At 50.6% G+C, this 24,687-nt stretch overlaps 2 protein-coding genes across 4 annotated transcripts in view; one reads left to right on the forward strand and one right to left on the reverse strand.

The window, feature by feature from the left end:
- Nucleotides 1–346, reverse strand: part of LOC120506112 (basic salivary proline-rich protein 2-like) — a 2,182-nt gene extending 1,836 nt beyond the window's left edge. The window contains exon 1 of the mRNA XM_039717262.1: nucleotides 56–346. Within this exon, the coding sequence (XP_039573196.1) occupies nucleotides 56–346 (291 nt within the window). The remainder of the gene's footprint in view (nucleotides 1–55) is intronic.
- The window catches only part of ZMYM3 (zinc finger MYM-type containing 3), a 31,489-nt gene that overhangs the window by 266 nt on the left and 6,536 nt on the right, over nucleotides 1–24,687 (forward strand). For 2 of the 3 annotated variants that reach the window (XM_039717627.1, XM_039717628.1), the window contains exons 2-15: nucleotides 8,989–9,876; nucleotides 10,545–10,588; nucleotides 10,972–11,044; nucleotides 11,840–12,131; nucleotides 12,551–12,728; nucleotides 13,072–13,284; nucleotides 13,891–14,041; nucleotides 14,582–14,697; nucleotides 17,729–17,815; nucleotides 18,147–18,297; nucleotides 18,879–19,051; nucleotides 19,479–19,644; nucleotides 23,330–23,388; nucleotides 23,946–24,114. In XM_039717627.1, coding sequence (XP_039573561.1) covers nucleotides 9,003–9,876; nucleotides 10,545–10,588; nucleotides 10,972–11,044; nucleotides 11,840–12,131; nucleotides 12,551–12,728; nucleotides 13,072–13,284; nucleotides 13,891–14,041; nucleotides 14,582–14,697; nucleotides 17,729–17,815; nucleotides 18,147–18,297; nucleotides 18,879–19,051; nucleotides 19,479–19,644; nucleotides 23,330–23,388; nucleotides 23,946–24,114 — 2,746 coding nt within the window. In that variant the 5' untranslated portion in view covers nucleotides 8,989–9,002. Of the gene's footprint in view, nucleotides 1–6,686; nucleotides 9,877–10,544; nucleotides 10,589–10,971; nucleotides 11,045–11,839; nucleotides 12,132–12,550; nucleotides 12,729–13,071; nucleotides 13,285–13,890; nucleotides 14,042–14,581; nucleotides 14,698–17,728; nucleotides 17,816–18,146; nucleotides 18,298–18,878; nucleotides 19,052–19,478; nucleotides 19,645–23,329; nucleotides 23,389–23,945; nucleotides 24,115–24,687 lie in introns of those variants that run through there. The other variant, XM_039717629.1, reaches the window with a different exon arrangement.

Raw genomic sequence — 24,687 nt, forward strand, 5'->3', positions numbered from 1 at the left:
GGGGGGTGAGCCCCCCGGGGGGGGTGCGCGCCTGGCGGGAGGGGGCGTGGTCTACCCCCACGAGGGGGCGTGGCCGGTGCCGCTCGCCCCCTTCCCGTGGCGGCCGCTTGGGGGCGCCCTGCGGCGGGTCCCGGGTGGGGGGGGGGCGCTGTGCGACCCTCGCCCCTTTTGGGGGATCTGGGCTGTGGGCTCCCTCGGGGTGGATGGGGAGCCCCAGCCTGACCCCCACCCCTTGCAGCTCCGGTCCAATGGAGATTCCAGTGCCACTCGCTCTGCAGTGCGGGGGAGGCGGTGGTCTCTGCACCCCTCCCGGTATGGCTGGGGAACGCACTTGCCTGGCCCCCATCCCCGCCTCGGTTCCATGGAGACCCCCGTGGGCCCTCGCTCTGGAGCGGGGATGGTCTCTGGAGCCACCGGAATGAACGGGGAGCGCCCATGTGACCCCCATCCCACCTGGTGCAGAGCTCACCCCTTGCCCCCTGCAGTGGGGGGATCGTGCGACCCTTAATCCTTTTGGGGAGGGGTCTGGGCTCTGCGTCCCCCTTCTGTGGCTGGCGAGCCCACCAGCCTGACCCTCATTCCCACCCTGCTTCCATGGAGACCCCAGTGCGATCCTTCCCCTGCTGTGGGAGGTGGTCTCTGGCTCCCCTGCGATGGATGGGGAGCGCCAGCCTGGCGCCCGTCCCTGGTGTGGGCTGGCACAGGGGGGCGCGGGGGGCAGGGTTGGCTGTGCCCCCCAGCCCAGGCTGGGCCAGGGTCCATGGCTCCTGGGAGGCCCTGAAGTGCTCAGCCCAGCAGATCCTGCCCTTGCTGAGGGGCTGTGCTGGGCAGTGACAGCTGACGGCCCCGGCAGCCTCTGCCCTGGCACCCGCCCGGGCTCGGCTCTCGCTGTGTCCCCAGGGGCTCAGCCTCCATGGTGTTGTGGCCACACGCAGGAGCACAGTCTGTGGGGCTCAGCAGCTGCTGCTCTGTGCACTGGATAACCTTTCTGCCAGCCTTCCCCTGTGTGGGGGCGTCTGGAGCCTCCTCAAGGCCTGCTGGGGGTGCGTGTCCCTGGGCACCGTGTGCTGCCCCGTGAGGGGAAGGTGCAGCCCCGCGGGGCTGGAGCGGCCTTGGGCTGCTCTGGGAAGCTCCAATCTGCTGCAGCCTCCCCGTGCGGGCAGTGCAGCTGTGAACAAGGTGCCCTGGGGAGCATCAAGAACCTCCTGTGTGGTTCTAGAGGTGGAGGCAGGCCTGGCGAGGCCGGAGCTGGCTGTGGTGTGTGCCCAGCATGGGAAAAGGCCCTGGCATCAGATATGCTTGTGTGGGCAGAGGCAGCGCTGGACGTGTCGGGTGATGGTGGGGGGTAGGATTTTCAACTGAATGCTGAAGGATGGTTCCTTTAGCCTCTTTTGATGAGCATGAGAGCTGCTTCATTTGTGCTCTCCTCTGCTCCTGCTGTGCTTCCAGGTATGGCTTTTGTTCTAGGCTGTAACTCCTTTTCCTTTTCATTGCAGCTGCAATCCCCAAGAAAACTTTTAATCTGCATTTTCTCACCTAACCCTGCCTAGCCTGGGATCAAAGCCGGTGATAAGAGCATAGCCCTGTTGTTATTGTGAGCTCAACCTTATGAAAGGAATATCCACAGCCTACAGAGCTGTAATGACTAGCCTGAGCCTCACAGCTCCATAGTGCATATTTGCACAGCCTCTTTTTCTCTCTGCACCTGCTCACATCCCTCTCCCTGTGAGTGCCCTTGCTTTGGAGGATGACAGTGAGTAACACCAGATTCTTCCACATCTCTGGCAGCCAGAGCAAGGGCCCAGGCTGAGCCCATGGCCTCACTTTGGGGGCAAAGCCCCTTGTATGATATCCTTGTCATGTCTTGTGGTCAGTGATGCTGGGATGCACAACTGATGGACACAGATGTGCTGGCAGAGGCCTTGCTGCAGAAGGGTTGTGGTCAAAGCCATCCACTGGAAGTATGGAATAGGTTACAGCTGTGACAATGCATTCGTTAGTTTAGCAGAGACAGTGCTAAGGATTTGACTGGATTTGTGTTTTAGTCTCTGTAGTGTTTTATTAACTTCCTCCTCTGCTGATGGTACACATCAGGAAATGTCAGTGAGACCATCCTCACAGTCCTGCTGGCCATGGGCTCTGCTGTCTCCTGGCCATTGCTGTGAGTCTGCTCTGCTGGCCCAGGGCAGCCCAAGGGACAAGGAGTTGGTCTCTAGGTGAGGTGAAACATTGCTCTGCTCAACACAGCCTTGCCCAGGGCCAGTCTGAAGAGCTGCATGTGAGGTGAGGCCTCCCAACACTGAAATCCCTTTGCAGCACCTTGGTGGCAGGCACCTTGCAGAGGGATCTGGGGCTGTCAGTGAGGCAGAGGAGACAGCTCACACTGTTATTCCAGTATTTTGGCTCTGCAGGGCCTCTTTAGGAAAATTACATGTTTTGCCTTCAAAGATAGATCCTCTCAGAGACTCTGCCCTTTTGTTTTCTCTCTCTTCCCTGTGCGGTAAGGTTTATTCACAGAGCCACTGATGGATTTGGGTTGTAAGGGACCTCTAGAAATGTCTGGTCCTACTGATCTGCTCACAGCAAAGCTGACTCGAGTCCTTGTTGTTCAGGGCTTTGTCCAGTTGGGGTTTGAGGACCTCCAGGCAGTCTGTGGCCTGTTCCCAGGCAGCAGCACTCCTCTGGAGAGTCACCTGCTGTCCATGCAGCTGTCCTCTCCAGCTGCTTGTGGGATGTGCCAGAACACTTTGTCAGGTGTTCTGCTGCCTTCCTGCAGCATTTGGGCAACAGGTAGACAGACCTGATGACCGTCTGTTTTTTACCACTTCCAGGTCTTCTGTATTTTTTAATCATTGCCTTGATATCATTAAGGCAGTTTGGACACACACTGCTCAAGCATGTTGTACCTCCAAGCCTTTTTTCTTGTGCTTCTGATAGTACTTCCAAAGCATTTTTACCCACTCACCCCTTTCCCCAGCATTTAACAGTATTTTGGCTGTACAACCACCGGAGAATTTTCTCTTGGAATTGATGGCTCAGTGGAGTTGGTTCTTGAAGCTGAATTGCTCTCCAGATAGCATTGCTGTAAGGGTGTACTTAGACTTGTTACTCTTTTCTCTGTTGCAAAGCCTTGACACTTAGTGCTTTGGGAGATCCTGGTCTTACAGGACGTGAGGGGATCCAAGCCATTTCAAACTGCTGCCAGGATGGCATTCTGGATGGATGAGGGTGCTCCTGTTGCCTGTCTTAGCATTTACTGCTGTGGTTAGCAGCAGATAATGCTGAGATTGAGGAATATTGTCAGTTTTACTTGAAGTGTTGCAGGGATTCTCCTGGTGAACCTAATTCCAGGCAATTCTGTGAGATTTCTGAAAATTGTCCTTATACTTTCTTGAAACTGAGGTGAACTTTCTGGAATGCAAGCTCAAAATGCAGTTTGGTCATTCCTACCTTTGAGGAATTTACAGGAGACTCATGGCTGTGTGTTGCAGCCCCAGCTGCTCAGTGCTGGAGGATTTAGGCTTTCTGGGTTCAGGGTGGCTGTGACCCTACATTTGAGGCCTGCAGCCCTGAGCTGGGGCTCCTGCTGTAGGAGAATCTAGTGATGATCTCCTTTCCTGGCTTTGGGACTATCAAAAAACAATTGCTGGAGTCTCGATGCTGCTGGTGAGATTCTGGAAAGTCCCATTTTTCCCCTGTGTACCAGTTACAGTTGTGTAGACAGTCCCAGTCACACGTGAAGACTGGCCTGAAGGGGATGTGGTGAAAGCTGCTGCAGTTTGCACTGATTGAGAACCACTCATGCATTAGGAGGTGGGACAGTGTTCACCAAACCCTGCCTGCAAAGCACGAGGGCTTGACCAAGGGCATCTGCAGGAGCTGTGGCTGACTTGGAGTGAGTCACTGCATGTAAAACCTCCAAGTCACTGAGGGTTTACAGATCCCATGGTCACTTGTCTAATCATGTGTTTATGAACTTGTCCAGCTTTGATTTCCAGCTTTTTGTGTCCTTGTGTGCATCTGTCCGTATCTCTAAGGAGTTGTCTGCTGTAGATCTTCTGATTTTGTGATTTTTTTGAGATGGTCATGTCTCTCTGTTTTTTCTCAGGGAACAAAATAGGTTTAGCCCTGGAGGGTGTTTTCTAAACCATGGCTGACTCATAAAGCAGTAGGATTCTTGTGTTACTGTGTCAGATTTTTTTTTTATTTGAACCATCTCGACTCTTCCAATAAGTGTTATCAATTATAGACAATAGCCAAGAATGAGACAGTGATGGTCTAAGATGGCACTGTGTGCAAGTAGCACTGTACTGAATGTCACCAAGTGGGCTTTGTGCTCTTTGAGTTTGCAGCTCAGAGATCTGCCTCTCCAAAAACACTAGTAAGTAACAAAATCCTTTCTGCTCCTTTCTGGAGAAGTTTGACTGGACTGAAACATGGTCCACAGTAGTGTGCTTATCTTACTGGTGATTCTTTGTAAATTCATTTGTGTTGAAGTGAGTTAGCCAGTATGTAATAAAGGTTTGCAGTGCTTGAATTTAGAATGCTATCAGCTGTCCAGATAAACTCAGATAAGTCACAGCAGAGAAGCTGGCTTCTGCGGTACTCACCACTCAAAGCATAATATTGTTGATGAAGATATGTTTACTGAAACCATGCTGGTACGATATGATAGTATTTTCTTGATGTTTTATTGATTGAACTGTGTATTGCCAGTATTTTTGTTGAGAAATACTAGGTGGAGTGTTACTGTTTGTTCCAAAATTTGGCACAAAAAATAGAAGCTTCTTCCAGAGCTCTGCTTAAGTCTTACAGACCTTGTAGATGGGAGGTGGCTGAAGTGTTGATTTAAGTGTCTTTTATAGTTACTAGTTAATTATATTCATATTTCACATTATCTCTAATAGTGGAAAAGCTAATCCTTCAGCCTTCAAAAGTATTGAAAATGTGAATACATATCCATGAACAGAAGTCCAGGACAGACACCCAAGAAGTTCCTGTTCCTTTGCTAGAGGAGAGCAGTAACTGCATGGCTGTGGGATTTTTTTTTTTTTTTTTTTTTTAGATCCTCATTTCTGTAGGTAGGCCACATATTCCCCTGCTAATGGTTACCTGAGTTACAGCACCACTGTTGTCTTTAATAAGCTGGATAAAGTCCCAGGTAGGCACTTGGATGTGCTTAAGTGTCCTGGCAGAGATGTTGCCCTTTGAGCTTTCAGATCTGAGAGAAGATCCCACGTGCCCCTCTCTGGCAGAAAGAGCTGGGCAGGTCTGGCAGTCCCAGGTACTGGGTTTGGCCATCGGTGTTGTGTTCTGTGCCAGTCCTGCACGCTTGGGGAGGACCCCCAGCTGTCCCATCACTTCTTTGGGAATGCTTACTTGCTACCTGAGAAGCATTCTGCTGCAGGCTGTTGTGCAAGAGACTTTGCTCCTTCAACTTGTTCTTCCCAAGAATATATCTCTTACTGAATACTCCAGGGAGTACTCACTCCTCAGTGAGGAGTTCCCAAATGGAGCAGTTGTATATGCTGTTCAGTGCAGGATTTCAGCACACTGCCTCCTCTTGGTTTGGCCAAGTCATGTTGCCCTGTACTCTCCTTGCTGCCAGTTATGGGGCTGGAAAAGAGGAAGATTTGAGCAGACCAGTGACCAAACCCCAGCGACTGAGCTGTGCATTAGCTGGTTCTGGATAAGAAAGGTGATAACTTGTGGTGTATCATTTCAGCACCTGCCAGAAACAATAAGCTATTCTGTTTCTGGTGTGGAAGGTGAGAAAAGACTTTACCAGAGATAAAGTGCACGCTCTGTTTGCAGCTTAACTCACTGTGAAGCTCAGCAGAAGGCCCAGACAAATCTGACTGCCTGGGGCAGACAGAAGTAGAGCTTCTTACCTTGCTGCAGCAGAGCAGCTCTAATTTCTTCAGATTGAGTTTGATTTCAGAGCAACCCACAGAACTGGAAAATACCGTTCTTTCCTATTTTGAGAGCCTCCTTCCTCATTCTTATCAGCTGGTAGTTGAAAGCCACTATAAAGAATTCATTGTCAGGGACAGTCTGTGCTTTCCCACTCACACTGTTTGTCAGCATCACCTTGGGCCCAGCCTCATCTCTTAACTCCACAGCTTTTCCAGATTCTTTTAAATATATCAAGAGTTGGCATTCATCTGCCCTGTATCACCTTGGAGCTCTGCTGCAGCAGGTTGAAAATAAACAAAAGGAAAATACTTCTAAAGCCTGAATGTTAAACTGCAGGACTTAAAACCACTGGAATTTTAGGAGGTCCGAAGTATAAATTGGTTCAAAGTGGGATTAGGCATATTCACAGAGGATTTGCCTGGTACAGACTCTTAACAGGGACATTGTCAGTGCAGCTCAAGCCAAGTTGTTCTTTCACAGCTGAGTCCTTGACTGGGGGATATGCTGAAGAGGAACATCCTGTTAGTTGTGTTTCTTATACTCTCTCCCCAGGTATCCATTCTTGGTGTGAATAGGAACAGGATATTTGAGTACATGGTCCTTTCACTGGACTGACTGCAGCAGTCCTTAGCTTTGCACAGCCTAAGAAGAAGCTTTGGTTCCTTCTGCAGAAGGTGTGAGCTGTTCTGCTGGGAAGATTCAGACAGAGCTGATGAGAGGGGACAGGACCTTGAGCACAGGGGCTCTGCTTCCAAACAGAGCGTGTGAGTGAGTGCTCTTACTGCAGCCCTGCCTCTGCAGAGGGGTCTGTTCCAGCCACAGCATGATAGTTTGGAGTTGCCTTAGTCTGCAGAATACTTCTTCTCTTTCAGGCTTTTCTGTTGGTCAAGGACATTGCCAATAAGTCAGAGTTTTGTCTTGCATTGTATCACCCAAAGTTTGAAAGCAGTGGACACTGTTAAACCAGATGCCTTTGGCCCACTTGTAACATGAGTTACAGGACAAGTTTGTAGATGGCTGCTTGCATTATGCTCTGGGAGGGAATGCCCAAATGGATTTCTTATGCTCCAGATGTTTCCAGGGTCTATTTCTACCGAGCAAAGACTAGGCCAGCTGGAAGTGGGAATTACTTTAGGAGTGTGACCTTAGTGGTTCATGGCAAACTTGTGCAAAGTGTCTGAGGTCATTCTGAGGGGTATGTTAGCTCTGTTAAGTATACCTATAAATAAATTTTCCTTCTTCATCTGGATGCCTTGAGGTTTTTTTGCTTATTATTGTAGGGTCAGCAGTCTGTCTGTGAAACTGGGTGAGGGATATCTTGAGCAGAAGGAAAAAACTATGTTTATCATCTTAGAGGGGTTCTCATCTGCTTCAAATCCTTGGGACCTTTCTTTCAGATGTCTGTTTCTATTTCACTTTTTTTCTTCTCTCTGTCATCTAACCTAAAATATGTGTTAGACCCTGCATTGCTCTGGAATTGGCTTATTCTAAAAGTTTTGTCTCATCTTGTAACTAAAAGTGAACAGAAACACCAAACTCTTTGGGGATGAATCTTGCTGAGCATTTCTAAAGATTACATTTGCTTTAGTTTCTGATTGGGTTTGTGGGAACAGTGCTTTATCTGCCACCAGGAAACAGAAAACATTACTGTGTATTTAGATAAAATAAGGAGGGGGTGGCTTTGAAATCCAGTTGTTGGATATGATTTAATTAAATTCCTGCTTGTCTAAGTTTCAGAAGCTGGCTGCCTTCTCTGTCCAAGTATGTTCTGTTTAGTTCTGAGCAAATAATTTGTGAGTGAAAATTTGCTTGTCCTTTCAGAGGGAAGGATATGAAAAAAGAGTTAAACAGCCATCATCAATGAATGCCTGCAGTAAGCCCAAATAAACAAAAGTACTGTGTCTTCTCATTCAGGGCTTAAAACAGTGCTAAATTTAGAATTGGAATTACTCTGATAGGAAGGGCTAGGTTGTTGCCATATAATTTGATTCTAGTACCTTTTTTGTAGTGTGTATTTAGAGCCTGCTTGGGGACACAATGTTACTTCAAGTCTTACACTGCCTTCCCACTTGCAGACTCCAGCTCCTTCTCCCTTTCCCTCTTTGGGTTTGTCAACCATTAGCTCCTTGTGGGGGTGTAATTCAGTTTTGGGCCATATTACTTGCCTCATCTCGAAGTCTTGACCCTTCTGTCTTATGATGATGTCAACCATGAGGAGCTGGGCTGTAACTTTCCCCCTGAGGTTCAGTCTGCATCACACCTTCCTGTTCCAGTCACTGTTTGTGCCCTGCAAACTCACATTGGGTTTTTTCCTGACTCTGCATTGCTTGTTCTATCTTGCTACTTGTTCTTCTTATGACTGCTTTTAACATCAGAGCTTTACCACCTTTCTTCTTGCCACTCTCCAGAACTCCTCCTAGTTCTAACTTAAGCTTTTCCAATTGTTCCATGTCTGAATATTAGCCTAGGTATTTTTGGGGTTATGCAGTAGCTGTAGTTATACTGTAACATTGTTTACATCTGTCCTCTGACAAGATTAATGCATGTTGTCATCCTCTATCTTGTTAAGACTCACACTTCAGGGTTTGAAGGGAGTTATTTCTGCCTCTATGTTTAAGAGAAAAAAAGATATTTTAAAAATTAAAAATGTGCTAGCTCCATAAGAACAGACCAGGAGAAAGAACAGACCAGATTATTTGGATAGAGAAGAAGACAGGGCTGGTGATATTACCACAGAACATTGGTGTGGAGCCTCCTGAATTGGTGCTCGAGCTATTTCTGATGCCCCAGTGTGTCATTTAGCATAAGCAAGTTTCTTTGCTGTGCTGTGGTGAGGTGTGTGAGGGCTGTAGAGTTCCCAAAGGTCTGTAATACCAAACTACTGCATCCTGCTGCTGACTTTTGTACCCTCCCAAGTAGAGGTGATTCACCTGCTGCTGTCTGGTGTCCTGGTTCTGGCCTGGCAGCATTCCTGGGCCTTGTTTTACTCCAGCAGTGTTCAGAAGAGTGGACAGTTCATGTTCTATGTTAGACTGCTTTTCATTAACTTGCGAGTCTCTCTCTCATTTCCAGTTGCCATCTTCTAAATGGATTCCAGTGAATTTTCAGGATCCTTGGACCCCCTGTCCTTGCCTGACAAACCACTCATTGGTGATCTCCCTGCTGACATGGAGTTTGGTGAAGATCTCCTGGGCTCCCAAACAGCTTCTACCCAGGAAGTTTCAGTTGTTCAGCCCCCTGGCTGGGATCAATCCAAACAGATGACTGCAGATGAGGACTTGGACCTTGTAGTGAAAGCAGACAGCGAGTCTGAACTAAATAAATCAAATGACTGTGTTCTAGATAAACCTGGTGTCTTGGATAAGCTGGAGAAACCTGGTGTCTTAGATGATTTGGGTAAAACCTCTGACTTGGTGGATAAACCAGAGGGTCTGGATGGGCTGTGTAAGGCACAACCTTCCCAGGACGTGGAAGGTGGACCGGCAGACTCCTCTGCCTTATCTAGAGAAGGCATTGGTCCAGAAACAGGGAAAGAAGGGGAGGATGCACCAAAAAATTGTTCTGGGGATGTAAAGGAAGATGGTGCTGCTGCTATTCCTGCACTGTCTGGTGACAATGCCCCTGGATCACCCCAACAACCTGTCCCTGATTCCAGGGATCTCAGTGCCCCGGCCAAGGAAGAAACCACAGCACAGTCCTCAAATCCCACAGTGCCCCCACCCCAAATCAGTCTTAAACAAACAAAGAAGATGAAGTTGAAGGCACCAAGGAAAAGCTCACCTGTGCAGAGGGAAGGGCTGGCAGGGGAGGCAGAGGTGCGACTGAGCCCAGACAGCAGAACTGCAGCTTTGCCCCCTGAGCCTGTGGAGAAAAACCGGGCAGAGGAAGGGGATGATAGTGGGAAGAACTCACTTAAAGAAAACAGTGTACTCAAAGCACAGGAAGCCTTACCACCAGCAGGTAAGTTGTTGGCTCAGCAGAACCTGGCTTCCTTTTGCTCAGGAGGTCATCCAGCTACACACTGCTGAAGCTGGGGTCTGCTCTGCATTGCAGCTCATCCCCTGCTATGGAAATAGCCAACTCTTCTGATGGTCTAGATTTGGTCAAAGCCTCTTTTGTAAAGGGAATAATGTTCTGGTGTGCACAAGCTCTTGATCTAGCTTTCATGGCTTTAACTGATTTTTGGTGCTTGTGGAAGTAAGGGGCTTCCCCAGTAAAGCTGTGGCTGCACATCAGCTTAGCTCACTCTCTTCTGGGCTGGAGTCTTTGCTGGAACTGAGGGTCACCAACAGGTGTTTCCAATAGGCAAAGTTCCTCTGCCCAGGCTGGCCATCCCCAGGAGATGCTCAGTCTTGGTCAGAAGCACTAACTGCCCACCCAGCCTGCCTCCCCCATGCAGGGAGGTCTCCCCCTTACAGGGCTCCTCCCAGTCTGTGTGTTTGATCTGCAGCTACAGGTGGTGGGTTTAGGAGCCTTCCACCACCAGAGCTGTACTTGATAGCCAGGACAGGCTGAGGCTTCATGTGCTGACTGACCCAAAGGGTGGCTGCATTTGGAGAACACCTGTGCTCTTCTGTTGGAGAAAAGCAAGATGCTAGATGCAAGCTTCTTCTGTGCTTCTGTTCCAGGAGAAAGCCTGTCTGGGAAGGGAAGCGAGCCGCCAGCTGAGAAGGTGAGGAGAATGCAGTCAAGTATGTATGGTACAGGAGCATAGAGCATGGCTGGCTGTTGTCAGACTCTGTGAGGGACACTGGCTGTCTTGTCAGCCTTCTGGAAAGGAGTTTGCATGACTCCTGTGACAGAATGATCCCTGTGCACTGCCACTATGCTGTAATGCGGCTTCAGTGTGTCCCTGCTACCCTCAGCTGAAATGTCATTCTCAAAAGCCTACTCCCCTCTCTCCTCTGTCTTGCCAGCTCTGATCAGGTGTCCATGAAGTTTTATCAATTTTCAGCCTAAGTACTGGGAAAGCAAATCCCAGAATTTGGAACTTCACCATAATCTGGGTCCATGGTAGCTGCTAGTTAGCCTGACTATTTTCTGAATGTCTTCTAGGAGCAGAAAAGAAGTGAACGACCCAGAAGATCAGAAACTGTCAGGACTGAGACTGTGAACTCCTCAGAGAGCAGTGAGTAACTGGGGTTGGCCAGTCTCTGTTTTCAGCCAGAGAGAATGGCCCAGATCCATTGTGGTTAGGTAGTTCATGGTGTGAGTACAGTGGGAACTCTGGAACTTCCGTGCAGACTTCCCTTCTGCACAGGACAGGTCCACAAGCCTTCATCCTGGGATATTTGCCTTGCTTTCCCAGGGCACTTAGGTCAAAACAGGGAGCGTTGTAGTATTTTTACAGTGGTGTGTGGGCACCAAGCACTAAGTAACAGGATGAGACTGGGGGGTGTTCCCAGGAAATCCATCTTCCATCTCCTCACACAGGAACTTTCTTCCTTTCTCTCTGTGAGAGCAGGCTGTCTGAATGCAGGTGGCATTTTGGAGATTTTCCTGGAGAAGTACATGAAGTGTCTGTTCTTTGAGATATTTAATGTCACCCTGCCATTCCCTAGTACTTGTGTGTTGCTCCTTTATTGCCTGCCTGCGCTAGAATCTGGTGATCAGCACATTCCCTTTCCAGTCTAACAGTTCTTACAGGGTAGATGTTCACACTTTGGGCGTCTGCTCAACCTTGGCATATCATGACTTCCTAGACAGGAATTGTATTTAAGCCTGGTTTGTTTAAACACCTCTTGATTCATCTCCAGTTACAACAGAATTTCTTTTAAGGATCCCTTTATCATTCCACCCAGATAGGAACAAAGTACGTAGAGGGGCTCTAGAAAGGTGACTCAGAAAATCCCAGCATGTGTCTCACGGCAGAATTTCTCACTTCCTAATGAGGGGTTTCTGATCTTCCTCTGCTGCTCTGCAGTTCCAGTGTCTGATGAAGACTCTGATGCGATGGTGGATGATCCCAACGACGAGGATTTCGTCCCTTTCCGCACGCGGCGCTCCACTCGGATGTCGCTGCGCGCGCAGATGGCGCAGCGAGCCGCCCGCTCCACCTTCACCAAGATGACGTGTGCCAACTGCAGGACTCCCCTGCAGAAGGGCCAGACTGCCTACCAGCGAAAAGGGCTTCCTCAGCTCTTCTGCTCCAGCTCCTGTCTCACCACCTTCTCAAAAAAGCCGCCTGGGAAGAAGATATGCACCTTCTGCAAAAAGTGTGTGTTCATTCCCCTTTCCTCAGCGCTCCCGTGCTTGTGACCCCACTCACCTGCTCCACAGCTCTCCTGCCAGTCCCCTTCCTATGGCCCTCGTTCAGCCACATCACTCCTGCCCACTGTCCATGTCTTCTTTCACACACTGCCTATCCCATGCTCCTTACATCCCTGTCACATTCTTGCTTTCCCTCCCTGTCCCCAGACTTAGTGCCCCATATTCCGGCCTCCCCTCAAAACAACATCCTGCATGCTCTGTCTTCAGACACCTCTCCCCTGGGCCAGGACAGAAGCTGCTGTGAGACAGTTCTTGCCAACTTTTTGGGACACCAGAAAGTCCTGTGCATTGCAGTCAGCCATCCTGTCCCTTTATGGCAGGACACACATGTCCCTGCACTAACCCATCCCCTCCTGATCCCCAGGGAGATCTGGAACACCAAGGACTCTGTGGTTGCCCAGATTGGTTCAGGTGGCTCTTTCCATGAGTTCTGCACCTCTGTCTGCCTTTCCCTCTACGAGGCCCAGCAGCACAGACCAGCACCTCAGTCTGCAGATGCCTCGGACACCAGCCGCTGCAGTGTTTGCCACAAACCTGGCGAGGTAAACGAATCCCTTGTCTTCCCATGTCCTGGAGGAAGTGCTTAGGACTTGCAGCACTTAGTCTTGGCCAAAACCAGGGCATTTGCCAGGTTTTCCTGTGGTGTGAGGCCTCACTCTCAAGCTTTTCTTTGCCCTGAGGCTCACTGCTTCCTGCCACTCTGCTCTCCCAGTTGCTCCTCTGCTTTTGGCATGGGAGTCCACCACGAGTCCATGCCAGCTTCCAGTATGGCACTTCCCAGAGCTTTAGTGCCTGTTGTCCCAAGGGCTATGCTTGTATTGGTACAGCTGCATTGGGAGGAGGCCCGTGGTGGTCTGGGGAGTGACAGCAGTGATGTCTCTGCAGATCCAGCACGAGGTCAGCAATGGGAACGTGGTTCACCGCATCTGCAGTGACGCCTGCTTCACCAAGTTCCGGGCCACCAAGGGGCTGAAAACGAACTGCTGTGACAACTGTGGACTTTATATCTACAACAAGGGCTTGCCCCTGGAGTACCTCTTCCATGAAGGCCAGCAAAAACGCTTTTGCAACTCTGCGTGTCTCAACAGTTACAAGAAGGTGGGTGGGGGCAGCTGCCTGGGGTGGGGGGGTCTCTGTGGGCACACAGCAACTTTGCTTGGTGTGGCACAGGGCATTGTATTAAATAGCAGGTGACTGGAAGTGACTGGAATCCCCTTGGTCTTTGATTGGTGACAAAGCAGATACAAGATTGCTGTGGGGAAACTCTGAAGCAGGCAAACAGAATTTATTTTATCTGCATGGGATCCACTATGGACCCAAGCATGGGTCAGAAAGTCCATGAACTAGTGGTAGAGTGACAGTGGTATATGCAGTTAGCATGGACTGGCTTCTGGATGTCTCCCTAAAGCTGAGCTGGGCATGTTCCTCTGTCGCCTGAGCAGTTTTCACTTAACTGTGTTGGAAGTGGTTGCCAAACTCTGTATTCCTGCCAGGCTACCCTTGAAATGAGGAGTTGAAGTGCCAAAGACAGCTTTTTTTGCTACCACCACCTGAATCTGCAGACTGTAAGCCTGTCCCTGGCATCAGGTGGTCACTGTAGGAGAGCACTCCTGTAGTGGATACAGCAGTGGGGTGGGATGTGGTAGCTGGACCTTGCCAGCTGTGATGGTCTCCTGGAAGCTCTGTTCTGCTCTGTGTTTGCAGAAGAACACTCGGGTCTACCCCTGCATGTGGTGCAAGACGCTGTGCAAGAACTTTGACATGCTGCCCAACGTGGATCGCAGTGGCAAGATGGGCCTGTTCTGCTCCATCTGCTGCACTACCTCCCACAAAGTGAAGCAGTCAGGCTTAGTTGGTAAGAGCACCTGGGTAGAGGGAATCATCACCTCTCCACTTAATTCCTTCCTTGGTATTGTTTATTGCTTGTGGATGGGACTGAAAAGAAGGTAAAAGCCTGGGGGAAGAGTCCAGTGAGACAAGTGGAAGTGCAGAGGGAGGAACCCTTGCAGCATGTAGACATCTTAATACAGAGGGTAGTGTACATTGCTGTTCTTGAGAATGAATGCAGGGAACAGTTGTGGTGCTGGATTGTGCTGGCATTGCCCTTCCCATTACATGGTGGACTGGGTTGTCCAGGAGTGGGACAGGTATTGCAACCTGTTTTGTCCAAATTTCTATAGAGCCAGGATCACTTCTGTGACCCACTCTGCTCTCCATCTGTTTAACATTTCTGTCCTAGCAGAATCTGGTGCTCTTCGTTTCCTGCTGTTCTTGTCCCTTGCTTTGTACTAATAGCTTGTCAGACTGAGGATGAGTGAGTAGCTTGCATGCCATCCTCAGAATCCAGTCCCACATCCTGTGCTGCTGCCCTCACAATTCCTGTCTGTTTCATCAGGTCCCCCCAGACCCTGCAGCTTCTGCAGAAAGAGTTTATCTGAACCCTGCTATTACAACAAGACAGACCGGGTTGTCTACCAGTTCTGCAGCCCCAGCTGTTGGACCAAATTCCAGGTACTGAAATATCCTTCATACTGGGCTGGGCCATGGAGCTCATACCTCCACTAAGCAGGGGTTCCACCTTCCTTGAGCTCCTCAGGGAGGGCTCCTAAGAAAGTCTCTTCTGGAGCACAGGAGTTGCAAGTGACTGTGATTGCTCAAATCCCAGTCTTGGCCCTATCTCCCCATCCTCTATTGGGATAAGCTGGGCTGTGATTCACTCTGTCTGTCAGGTTATGCCCAGCAGGAGGGCAGTGCAGAGCTGTGCTGCATGAGTGCTTTGGGGTAGAGTGGCCTTATGAGTGCACAGGTAAGGCAGCAAAGCACAAGTGCACCCCTGATAGCTGGGTGGAAAGGCACAGAGCTGCCCTCTCACCAGGTGTCACTGAGAAACATAAGTCTTCCAGGACGTATTGTCTAAGAATTTACAACTAGCAGGCCTGGATACCTCTTGTTTAATAATCCTCAAAGGCTTGACTGGTGATTTTTAATCTTCTGATGTTAAGTTTCAGCATATGTAAGATGTCTGGTATTCATAGGCAATTTCAAGAATATTAGTTTTGTACAGTTGTCAAAGAACAAGGTAACAGCCAGGAAGACCTGAGAAACTCAGGCCAGGACATGTCTTGGGCACCTGAGAAAACATAGAGAATCTAGAGGTAAGAGTTAGTTACCCACAGGTGCAACATTTCTTTTTGAGATTTGGTTTGTTTGGGGCTTTTTATTTGGCAGTAGGGGAGGCATTTGGTTGGTTGGGGGTTTTTGGTGGGTTTCTTTTTGTTTGTTTGGGGTTTTTTATGAATCCTTGATGTAATCCTTCACTGAGTAGTGTAGCTATAGAGCTTTTAGCATTGTAGACTTCATAAGACTTGAATCATAGAACAGTTTGGGTTGAAAGGGACCTTTAAATGTCATCTGGGCCAGCCTCCCCTGCAATGAGCAGGGACATCTTCAGTAAGATCAGGTTGTTCAGAGCCCTGTCTAATCTGATCTTGAATATTTCCAGGGTTAGGGCACCTACCTGTGCCAGTGTTTCACCACCCACATAGGAAAGAAAAATAGCTCATCTCAATATGCTCTCTTTTAGGTTAAAACTATTACCCCTTGTCCTATTGCAACAGGATCTGCTAAAATGTGTGTTCCCATCTTACTTACAAGCCCCATTTTAAGTACTGAAAGGCCACAAGAAGGTCTCCCCAGAGCCATCTCCAAGCTGAATTATCCCAACTCTCAGCCTTTCTTGACAGGAGAACTGTTCCAACCCTCTGGTGATTTTTATGGCCCTCCTGTGGACTCTCTCCAACAGCTCCATGTCCTTCCTGTGCTGGGGACCCCAGAGCTGGAGGCAGCACTGCAGGTGGGGTCTGACCAGAGTGGAGCAGAGGGGCAGAATCCTCTCCCTTGACCTGCTGGTGATGCTGCTTTTTGGGCAGCCCAGGACACTCCTGCCTTTCTGGGCTGTGAGCTCATGTTGCCAGCTCATATCCAGCCTCCATCCCCCAGCATCCCCGAGTCCTTCTCTGCAGGGCTGCTCTCCATCTGCTCATCCCCATCCTGGGTCAATACTGGGGTTGCTCTGTCCCAGGTGCAGCACTTTGTGCTTGGCCTTGTTGAACCTCATGGGATTCCCACAGGCCACTGCTGGGGCTTGTCCAGGTCCCTCTGGCTGTCCCTGTGTCCCTCAGGCACTTCAATGAACAACTCAGCTTGGTGTCATCTGCAAACCTGCTGAGGGTGCTCTCAATCCACTGTGTCCCTGATGAGGACATGAAACAGGTCCCTGAGGGTCAGCACTTGTCACTGATGTCCATCTGGACACTGAACTTTTGGCCACTACCTTCTGCCTGCAAACACCCAACCAAATTCCTCATCCACCAAGGAGTCCAGCCATCAAATCATCTTTCTCCAGTTTAGAGAGGAGGATGTTGTGGGGAACTGTGCCAAAGGCTTTGCAGAAGTCCAGAGAGATCACACCCATAGCTCTTTGCTTCTCTGCTGATGTAGTCACTCCATTGAGGAGACAGCCAGGTTGGTCAGGCAGGGCTTGCCCTTGGTGCCCTGTGCTGGCTGTGTTGGCACCTCCTGTGCTCCATGTGCCTCAGCACAGCTTCTAGAAAGATCTGTTCCATGATCTTCACAGGCACTGCACAGTTCAGTTGTTTCCAGGGTCCTCCTTTCTACCCATTTTAGAAATGGTTGCAACATTTCTCCTTTTCCCAACTGGGACTTCATTAATTCATCTAACTTGAATTATTACCATAGAAAATCAGCATTGTAAACATGTGAGTAAACCCATGCATCACCTGGGTTAGGAATTGTCTTGTTGGCAGATCTCAGAACACACTTGTCAAAGAAAAACCACTGAAGAGAATGTTTCAAAATGGCTTCTTGGGGATCAGTGTCCACTTCATTTTCAATGCTTAAGAAAAATTAGAAGTATTCTGAAGAAAAACCCAAAAATGAAGTTTGGGCTTGAAAAACGCTTATACTGAGGCACTTGCAGAACATCTTATCTGAAGTTATCAGAAAGAAAACCAGGAATGACTTTATTAATAAATGTATCCTTGTGGATAAGGCACCGAATGCTAAGTGTATTGTGGACAGGACACCAATTGCTGTTTAATCTAGCAGATTAATCTAGCAGAAAATGGGATGAGAGGCTGCTTGAATTCTTAAGTTGCATTTTCTTGAAAATAGAAATCAGGCACCTGTGCTTCAAGAACTTTTAGAGAAATCCTCAGAAGAGGTAACAGAGCCCTCATCATTTAAGTTTTCAAATCCAGTAGCATGGCAGTCTGAAAGCTTCCCTTCCTGAGAAGAGCTGGACCCAGCACAGTGGAAGCAAAGTGAAATTGCTCTCAAGAATCATCTCTCCAGGAGCTTGAGACAAGATGTGATGGACTGACCGAGTCCCCACGGTGGCAGCAGGTCTGAGGGGCCAGGCCGGCTGCAGGCCATGAAGGAGGTGGCAGTGGTGGCAGTGTGAGGCAGGTGCCTGCTGCCCTCCAGCTGCTCTCCCCCCATGAGCTGTCTCTGTCTCCTGCAGCGCACCAGCCCGGAAGGTGGGATCCACCTCAACTGCCATTACTGTCACAATCTGTTCAGCGGGAAGCCGGAGATCCTGGACTGGCAGGTGAGGACTTCCCCCGGGGGGATGCTGAGGTGGAGGCCAACACTGCTGAGAACCTCTGGGATACTTTCTCTCCCTGCTCTAAGCAGAGCTCCTCCTCTGCCAGGCCTCTGAATGCCTTAGCTGCAGACATGTGCCTGGAGACTGTGTGAGGGCTGCACTCCTGGTGTTCAGCTGGATGTCAGAAGGGCAGGAGGGAGGAGACCACTCCTGCCAAATCCTGTGCCAGGAGAGCTGGGGACTTAACTCAGCCCTGTAGCCTTTTTCTGGCTTCCCTGATAAGTGTGGGAACCTTCTGCCAGCCTGGCTGACCTGGCTGTGGTCTCTTTGGCAGGACAAGGTGTATCAGTTCTGCTGCAAGGACTGCTGCGAGGACTTCAAGCGGCTGCGTGGGGTGGTGTCTCAGTGTGAACACTGCAAGCAGGAGAAGCTGCTGCATGAGAAGATCCGTTTCTCTGGAGTGGAGAAGAACTTCTGCAGCGAAGGTACTTGGGGAAGGCGTGGGAGAGGCAGAGCCCCCATGCCAGCCCATGCTGGGGGAGGAGAAGAGAGCATGGAGAGGAACAGAGGGGAGATTGTCTTAGCCAGGCCCTGGGGCAAGAGCCTTGCCATGCAGTGAAGGGAGGACTGTTGTGGGGATGGCTTGCTGTCCAGCCAGGCCCTAGGGCAAGATCTTTACCGTTCATTGTGTCCTTGGGGAGGGCCTTCTCACAGCTTTTCTCTCTCTGGGGGCTGGGGAGACAGCAGGTGGCAGCTCCGCTCCTCCTGTCATCATGCACTTCTACGCTCTTGCGTCTGGGCTGGCCTGACCTGGCCTTGCCCTGCCTGCTGGGTTCCTGCACACAGGAGGTTGGAGTCAGACTCTTCCTAGAAGCATGGAGGTGAGAGATGGCAAGTCCCCGTGAGGTCCCATCTTATCCCAGCCCTAGGGGCCAGTGCTGGATTGTTCCCTACAGTGTGTTGCGTGTGCTCTGTTGTCTCCGCAGACCTGGATTCTGGTCATGTTTGGGTCAGGGAGGCCCCCAGTTCATCCTGGGAAGGTTTCACTCCTATTGTTTCTCCGCAGGGTGTGTGCTTCTTTACAAACAGGATTTCACCAAGAACCTGGGCCTGTGCTGCATCACCTGCACCTACTGTTCTCAGACCTGCCAGCGGGCGGTCACCGAGCAGCTGGAGGGCAGCACCTGGGACTTCTGTAGTGAAGACTGCAAAAGCAAATACTTGCTCTGGTACTTCAAGGTCAGTATTGGCACTGGCAGCTTGTGCTAAGTGCTGTGGTGGGCACGGCACCCAGATAAGTGGGCATTGCACTGAGGAAGTTCGCACTGCTGGAGTCTGGCTGGCACTGCTGCGGAGAACCTGGCACTGCTGGAGTCCTGCCTGGCAATGACGGGACACTGCTACGGGGAAGCTCACGTAGCTGGAGTCCCCAGCTGATCCTGCCAGACAGAGCACTGCACTGAGGAAGCTCACAGTGCTGGATCCGCGGCCAGTGCTGCTGGGAGAAGTTCGCACCGCTGGAGTCCCTGGCTGGCACTGGCAGGGCACTGCTGTGGGGAAGCTCACTGCACCTTGCGATGTGCACCTTTCACTGGAGAGTTGTGTTGCACTCGGAGGGGGTGTGGTTAGTTACTCGTTGTTTCTCTCCTGCTGATGCGGGCTTTAGGCAGCTCGGTGCCATGCCTGCAAGCGTCAGGGGAAGCTGCTGGAAACCATCCACTGGCGGGGGCAAATCAAACACTTCTGCAACCAGCAGTGTCTGCTGCGATTTTACAATCAACAGAACCAGCCCAACCTGGACACGCAGAAGGGGCCCGAGAGCCTGCTGAACAGTGAGTAGGAGGGAGGGAGGGAACCTGCATAGCTCAGTCTGAGAGACACAGGGAAGACTCAACAGCAGGGGGTGGAAGCTGCCTGCCTGGGACTGGAGGAGACGCTAGGGAACAATCCTGCACTGGCCCCTGGGGGGGAAAGGACGGAGTGGGACCTAATGGGCTTCTCCATCTCTAACATCTATGGTTCTATGACACACAGGGCCCAGACGGGAGGAGCCGGTGCCAGCGTGCTGCCTGTAGCTCACACTCTTAGCGAGGATACTCAGGGATTTAACATCCTCAAGTTGCCAGCGGAGAGCTCGATTTACAGGGTTAGGGGACAGCGTGGTTTGGCATGACAATCCACCTGCAGCCTCACACCACCTCCGAGCTGTGACCTTCTCAGATCTCATAAACTAATCTGGATTGGGCCAGGTCAGTGCTTGGATGGGAAACATTCAAGGACAAAGAAGGGTGCTGCAGGAAGTGGTGCTGGTGATGCTGTAGGTGGGCTCTCCTTCAGCCAGAGCTGAACCTAGAACGGTCTTGAGGGAGCACTGAGCTGCTGGAGGCACTGTGTCTTGCAATGTTAGGTTGGAGTCCTACCACTTACCCAAAGTTCACTGCAGCTTTGGGGAGTTGCCAACCCTGTGTCCCAGATAACCCCATTCTGCATCCATGGAGTACCAGCTGGAGAGGAGATTTTCACTGCCTGTTGCCCCATTTCCTATCATTAACTCAAGCCAATTCCTTATGGAAGATTGCAAAGTGCTTTGGGATCCCTCAGGATGGAAGGTGCTCCTAGTGACAGTGACAAGACACCACCTGGCCCTCGGACACCTGCAGTCTCATTCTGCTTGGTCTTTGTAGGCCACGATCTCCTGGGTGACCTGGGAGATATAGTTAAAGTGCTTGCAGCTTACAGTGGGACTTGATTCAGTGCAACAAGCTTCAGATCATACCTGCATCACAGGTTCAGGCCTTTGCTGGCCTCTCTGGGATTTCATGACTTGTAAAACCCTGGCTAGGATGTGCCAAGGAGGGGAAACCAAGACAAGGACCTTCGCATGAGAGACCTCATCCTCCATCTCCAGACTCTTGAGGTTCCTCCCCTGACTGTAGTGCAATGATCATAGGACAAGGGAAGCTCCAGATGTTGTTGCTGCTTAGGCAGCAAAGCAGAGCTGCTCTGCCAGAAGCAGCAGGTTCCCCCAGCTAGGGGAAGCCCAACCTGCCTTCCAAGAGCCACGCTCCCTAACAGGCTGTGTGAGGTGACAGCTCAAGTGGCAGCACACTGGAATGACCTGGCAAAGGAACTGTTGGTTTCTGCTGGGACAAGGGTGCCCATGGGAATTCTGCTTGATTTACAGTGCTCTGCTGCCCAAGGGAGGAAGAGGTGTGTGACATGCTGCTTCCTGTAGCTCACCAAGTGATTCCACAGCCCTAGCCATGCTGTTCCATTTGTCTTCTGCTGTCAAAGCATGTTGCTTTTGAGAGATCTGTAACACGGCTTTTGGGACAGGCACAGTGGGCAGGCTGTGCCTGCAGAGGAAAGCATGTTTCACACTGTTCAGCCGTTGTCTCACGGAGCCATGGATCACAAGACTGAGAAGTACCTTCAGCACCACCAACCATGAGAGTCTCAGACCTCCACCACATCTCTGGAGGCCCCCCAGAACTCTGCTGCTTGGTGTGTGGGGCTTCACTCTTCACTGTGCCACAGCTGCATCTCCATGCAACCTGTAAGGACTAAAGGGAGCCCAGGAAAAGCCTGTCACCAGTCATCAGTGCCCAGCTGAGCACGAGTTCCAGGCTGCCCCAGCAGCTCCTGTGCTTAGTGGATGCTGCTGGTGGCACTGGGCCCTCTGTATGCTCTGCCACACCAGTCCCCTGTCAGATGTGGGACAGCTGTGGACATCCTTGCCCCAGGACTGTGGCATACTGCTGAGTTTGCAAAGGATGCTGAACCCAGGACCCACTTACACAGAGAGCTTTCCAGCTGTGCTGTGCTGTGCAGGGGTTTTGGGAGGACCAGCTTCTGCATGGTCTCCTGTGGACCTGACAGCTGTGTTGCCAGCTTACAAGGGACTACCTGGATTTCAGGTTCATCTTGGACAGAGCTTTTATTCTTGCTTACTCTCTTGCAGCCAGTGATTGCCTAAAACCATTAATTCCTGTGATCCAGTGGCTGCTACCAGTCTGGTGATCCTTGAGAGTTCTTGTAGCTGATCATACAAGCAGATGTTCCCTTGCTGGGAACAGTTCATGTAGTGTGGGATTGAGGAGCATTGCTTCAAAACTGTGCCCAAAGGCTTCCAAAAGGAGCTGGCTCTGCACTGGGCTGCCCAGCTGGAGAGGGTAGAAGTCACAGTTGTTACAGGCAGTGCCTTGATAGCTCCTTGTTGGTTTTGGGATGAGACTAAAGAACAAACTGCAGCTTTCCTGGAAGCCTGGACACATAGCACATGGCAGGAGGATCTTGTTTTCTTTAGTCCTAAATCATTGACCAGTGGGGCAATCCTGTTTGCTTTAGATTCTGCTGCAGCAGAAATTCTGCTCATAAGCCATAGCTTGTCTTTTCTCATTCAGGCCATTGGTGTTTCCTATGTGGACCTGCTGCCCATCTGCTTTGGGTTGTCAGGGTGAGTTCTTGGCCCCTGAGACTGCTGCAGATCCTATGGCTGAATGCTTAGCTGCACACTAGGGAGCTTCCTCCAGCTGGGATTTATCTGTTGCCCCCTGTGGTGGTCAGCAAGTGGAGCCTTATAGGCCTCAAATTGTACAAGAATTATCCTGAATTTCTTCAGGTCAGAGGAAGTCTTCACAGTGTGAATGTCCCTGTGTTGGACTTTTAGGAATCTGGATCTTTCCTGAAGGACCTGTCTGTGTACAGGAGTTGTGAATGGACCCGCCACTGCCTTTGGGTGCTGGGACCTGCTGCTGTCCTTGCAGGGGTCTCCTCCATGCATGGCCCACCAGTAGAAGGCAATTATTTTTGCCAGTCAAAGATCCCTGGTAGGTAACCAAGGATCACGGGAGACTGGGATGAAGGTGCTCTGTTAGCTCACCAGCCTTTGAGGTGGGTGCAGGTTTTCTGCAGAGCACATGAGCTGGCATTCTCATCCTAGGCAGGGTGATAGTGTCACCACCCAAGACCAGCTCTGCCACACGTGCCTCTCACCTGCAGGTGATCCTCTCTTTCCTTAGGGGAATGGACTGCATCCCTAGGGCTGGGGCAAAGCTGTCTCTCTGCTTTCTGGGATTTCTCACAATGCTGCTACTAGCTCTGTCACCTTCTTCCTAGGGATCTCGAAGCACTTTGCCAAGATATTTGTTGCAGGGATATGGAGGCACAGGGAGGGGCCATGGCTCGGTACAGCAAGCCACTAGGCAGAGCTCGGATTAGAGCCCTGGATTCCTCTCTCTACAAGGGGCTGGGATTTCTCCTGACCTGCTGTGATGGGGAAGGGGTGGACTGTAAGGGAGCACAAAATCACATGGGAATAACTTGATTTTGGAGTTTTAGTGTCCTCTGAGGTGTTAGGGCTAGAGATTGTGGAAACATTAACTGTTCCTGGAGTGGCCAGGAGCAGTTTCTGGGGAGCCTGTCCCTGCTCTCTGGCTGCTTGCACCTCCAGTCCCAGCAGTGGGACATGTTGGCCTAGGAGCTCTTGAACTTAAGAGTTGTTACTTTCTCTTACAGGTCAGACTTCAGAGCCAAAACCAGCTGTTCCTTCCACACAGAAGGCAGAAACTAACATGGTAAGACCCATTGGAGGTAGGAGTTTGCAAGACAAAGGGGCTGTCCCCAAAGAGAGGACAGTTCTGCCATTGTTCAGGGAGATTTCCTTCTTCTACAACCAATGCATTTTGAGATGTCTGGGTAGTGGGGGATGAAAAGTGGGGGATGCTGCCTAGGAAGGCAGAATCAACATATCTCCTGCAAGGGGGAAGAATAACTGTTCCCCAGGAATCAGTGATGAGCTCCAGAATATCCTGACACTGTGGCACTGGCTTCTCTTTGCACAGTGCTTTCCTGGGCCTGGGTATAGTTGCTATCCCACTGTTCCCCTCTACCCCATGGGACAGGAGCCACCTTTGCTGGACTCCTGGCACAGCAGAGGCAGCACACAGGCTTGCTGCCTGCCAGGAACAGCTTGGCTGTCCTTCATCATGGCCTGACCATGGGAGTGTCCATGTGTTGCAGACTGCCAAGCTCCAGCAGGTGCTTTGGGAGTCATTCCACCTGCACCTGTAGTAGGGAAGAGATTGTGCTGCCTTAGGTAGACACCAACCTCCTGCCTTCTGCATTTCCCCAGCTGTCAGCAAAGGCCTCCTCAGCCCAAACCTCTCCAGCTGTGCCACCTCCTGCCCCACCTCTGGTTCCAGCTACCCCTCGGAAAAACAAAGCTGCCATGTGTAAACCACTGATGCAGAACCGGGGTGTCTCCTGCAAGTTTGAAATGAAGTCCAAAGGATGTCAGACAGGTAGGAAAGCAAGATTTAACTGTAGGATTACAGGGGCATTTTGGAAAGGCAAGTGGCACATTCCTGCTCCAGACTAACTGTGAACCCAGCCTGAAATGCTGCACAGAGCAGGCTGGGTGATGGCACTATGCTGAGGAGTCTCTGGGCAGGTGCAGGGCACACATGGCAGGGCTGGGGGTAGGGAGCCCATTTCCATCACCAGCAAAAGAAGAGATGCAGAGAGCTCTGTAGCATGATCCTACCTTGTGGGACAGCTCCTGTTCCTCAGGAGATCATTATCTTGTCTGAGGGCTGTCTGCTAACAGGTTCCACTCTAGTTCCTCTTGGTCATGTGTGTGTGGTCTGCAGCACATGCAAGGCAGCTAGACCTCTTAACAGAGCTATGTAAGAGCAGGATTTGTATTTCTGGCTAAGGCAAGCCTCTCTTGTTGCTGGCCTTGACTTGCTGCTATTGCAGCTCTGCCCCTGAGTCCTAGAAGCTGGTGGCTGGAAGGGCTGTGGTGCTGGATGGCTGGGGGCATGGCAGCATGCAGCAGAGCTGGGTGCAGGAACTTCAGGGATTAAGGTCACTGA

Source organism: Passer montanus, unplaced genomic scaffold (assembly GCF_014805655.1).
Source record: "Passer montanus isolate IOZ18808 unplaced genomic scaffold, ASM1480565v1 scaffold38, whole genome shotgun sequence".
Taxonomy (NCBI): domain Eukaryota; kingdom Metazoa; phylum Chordata; class Aves; order Passeriformes; family Passeridae; genus Passer; species Passer montanus.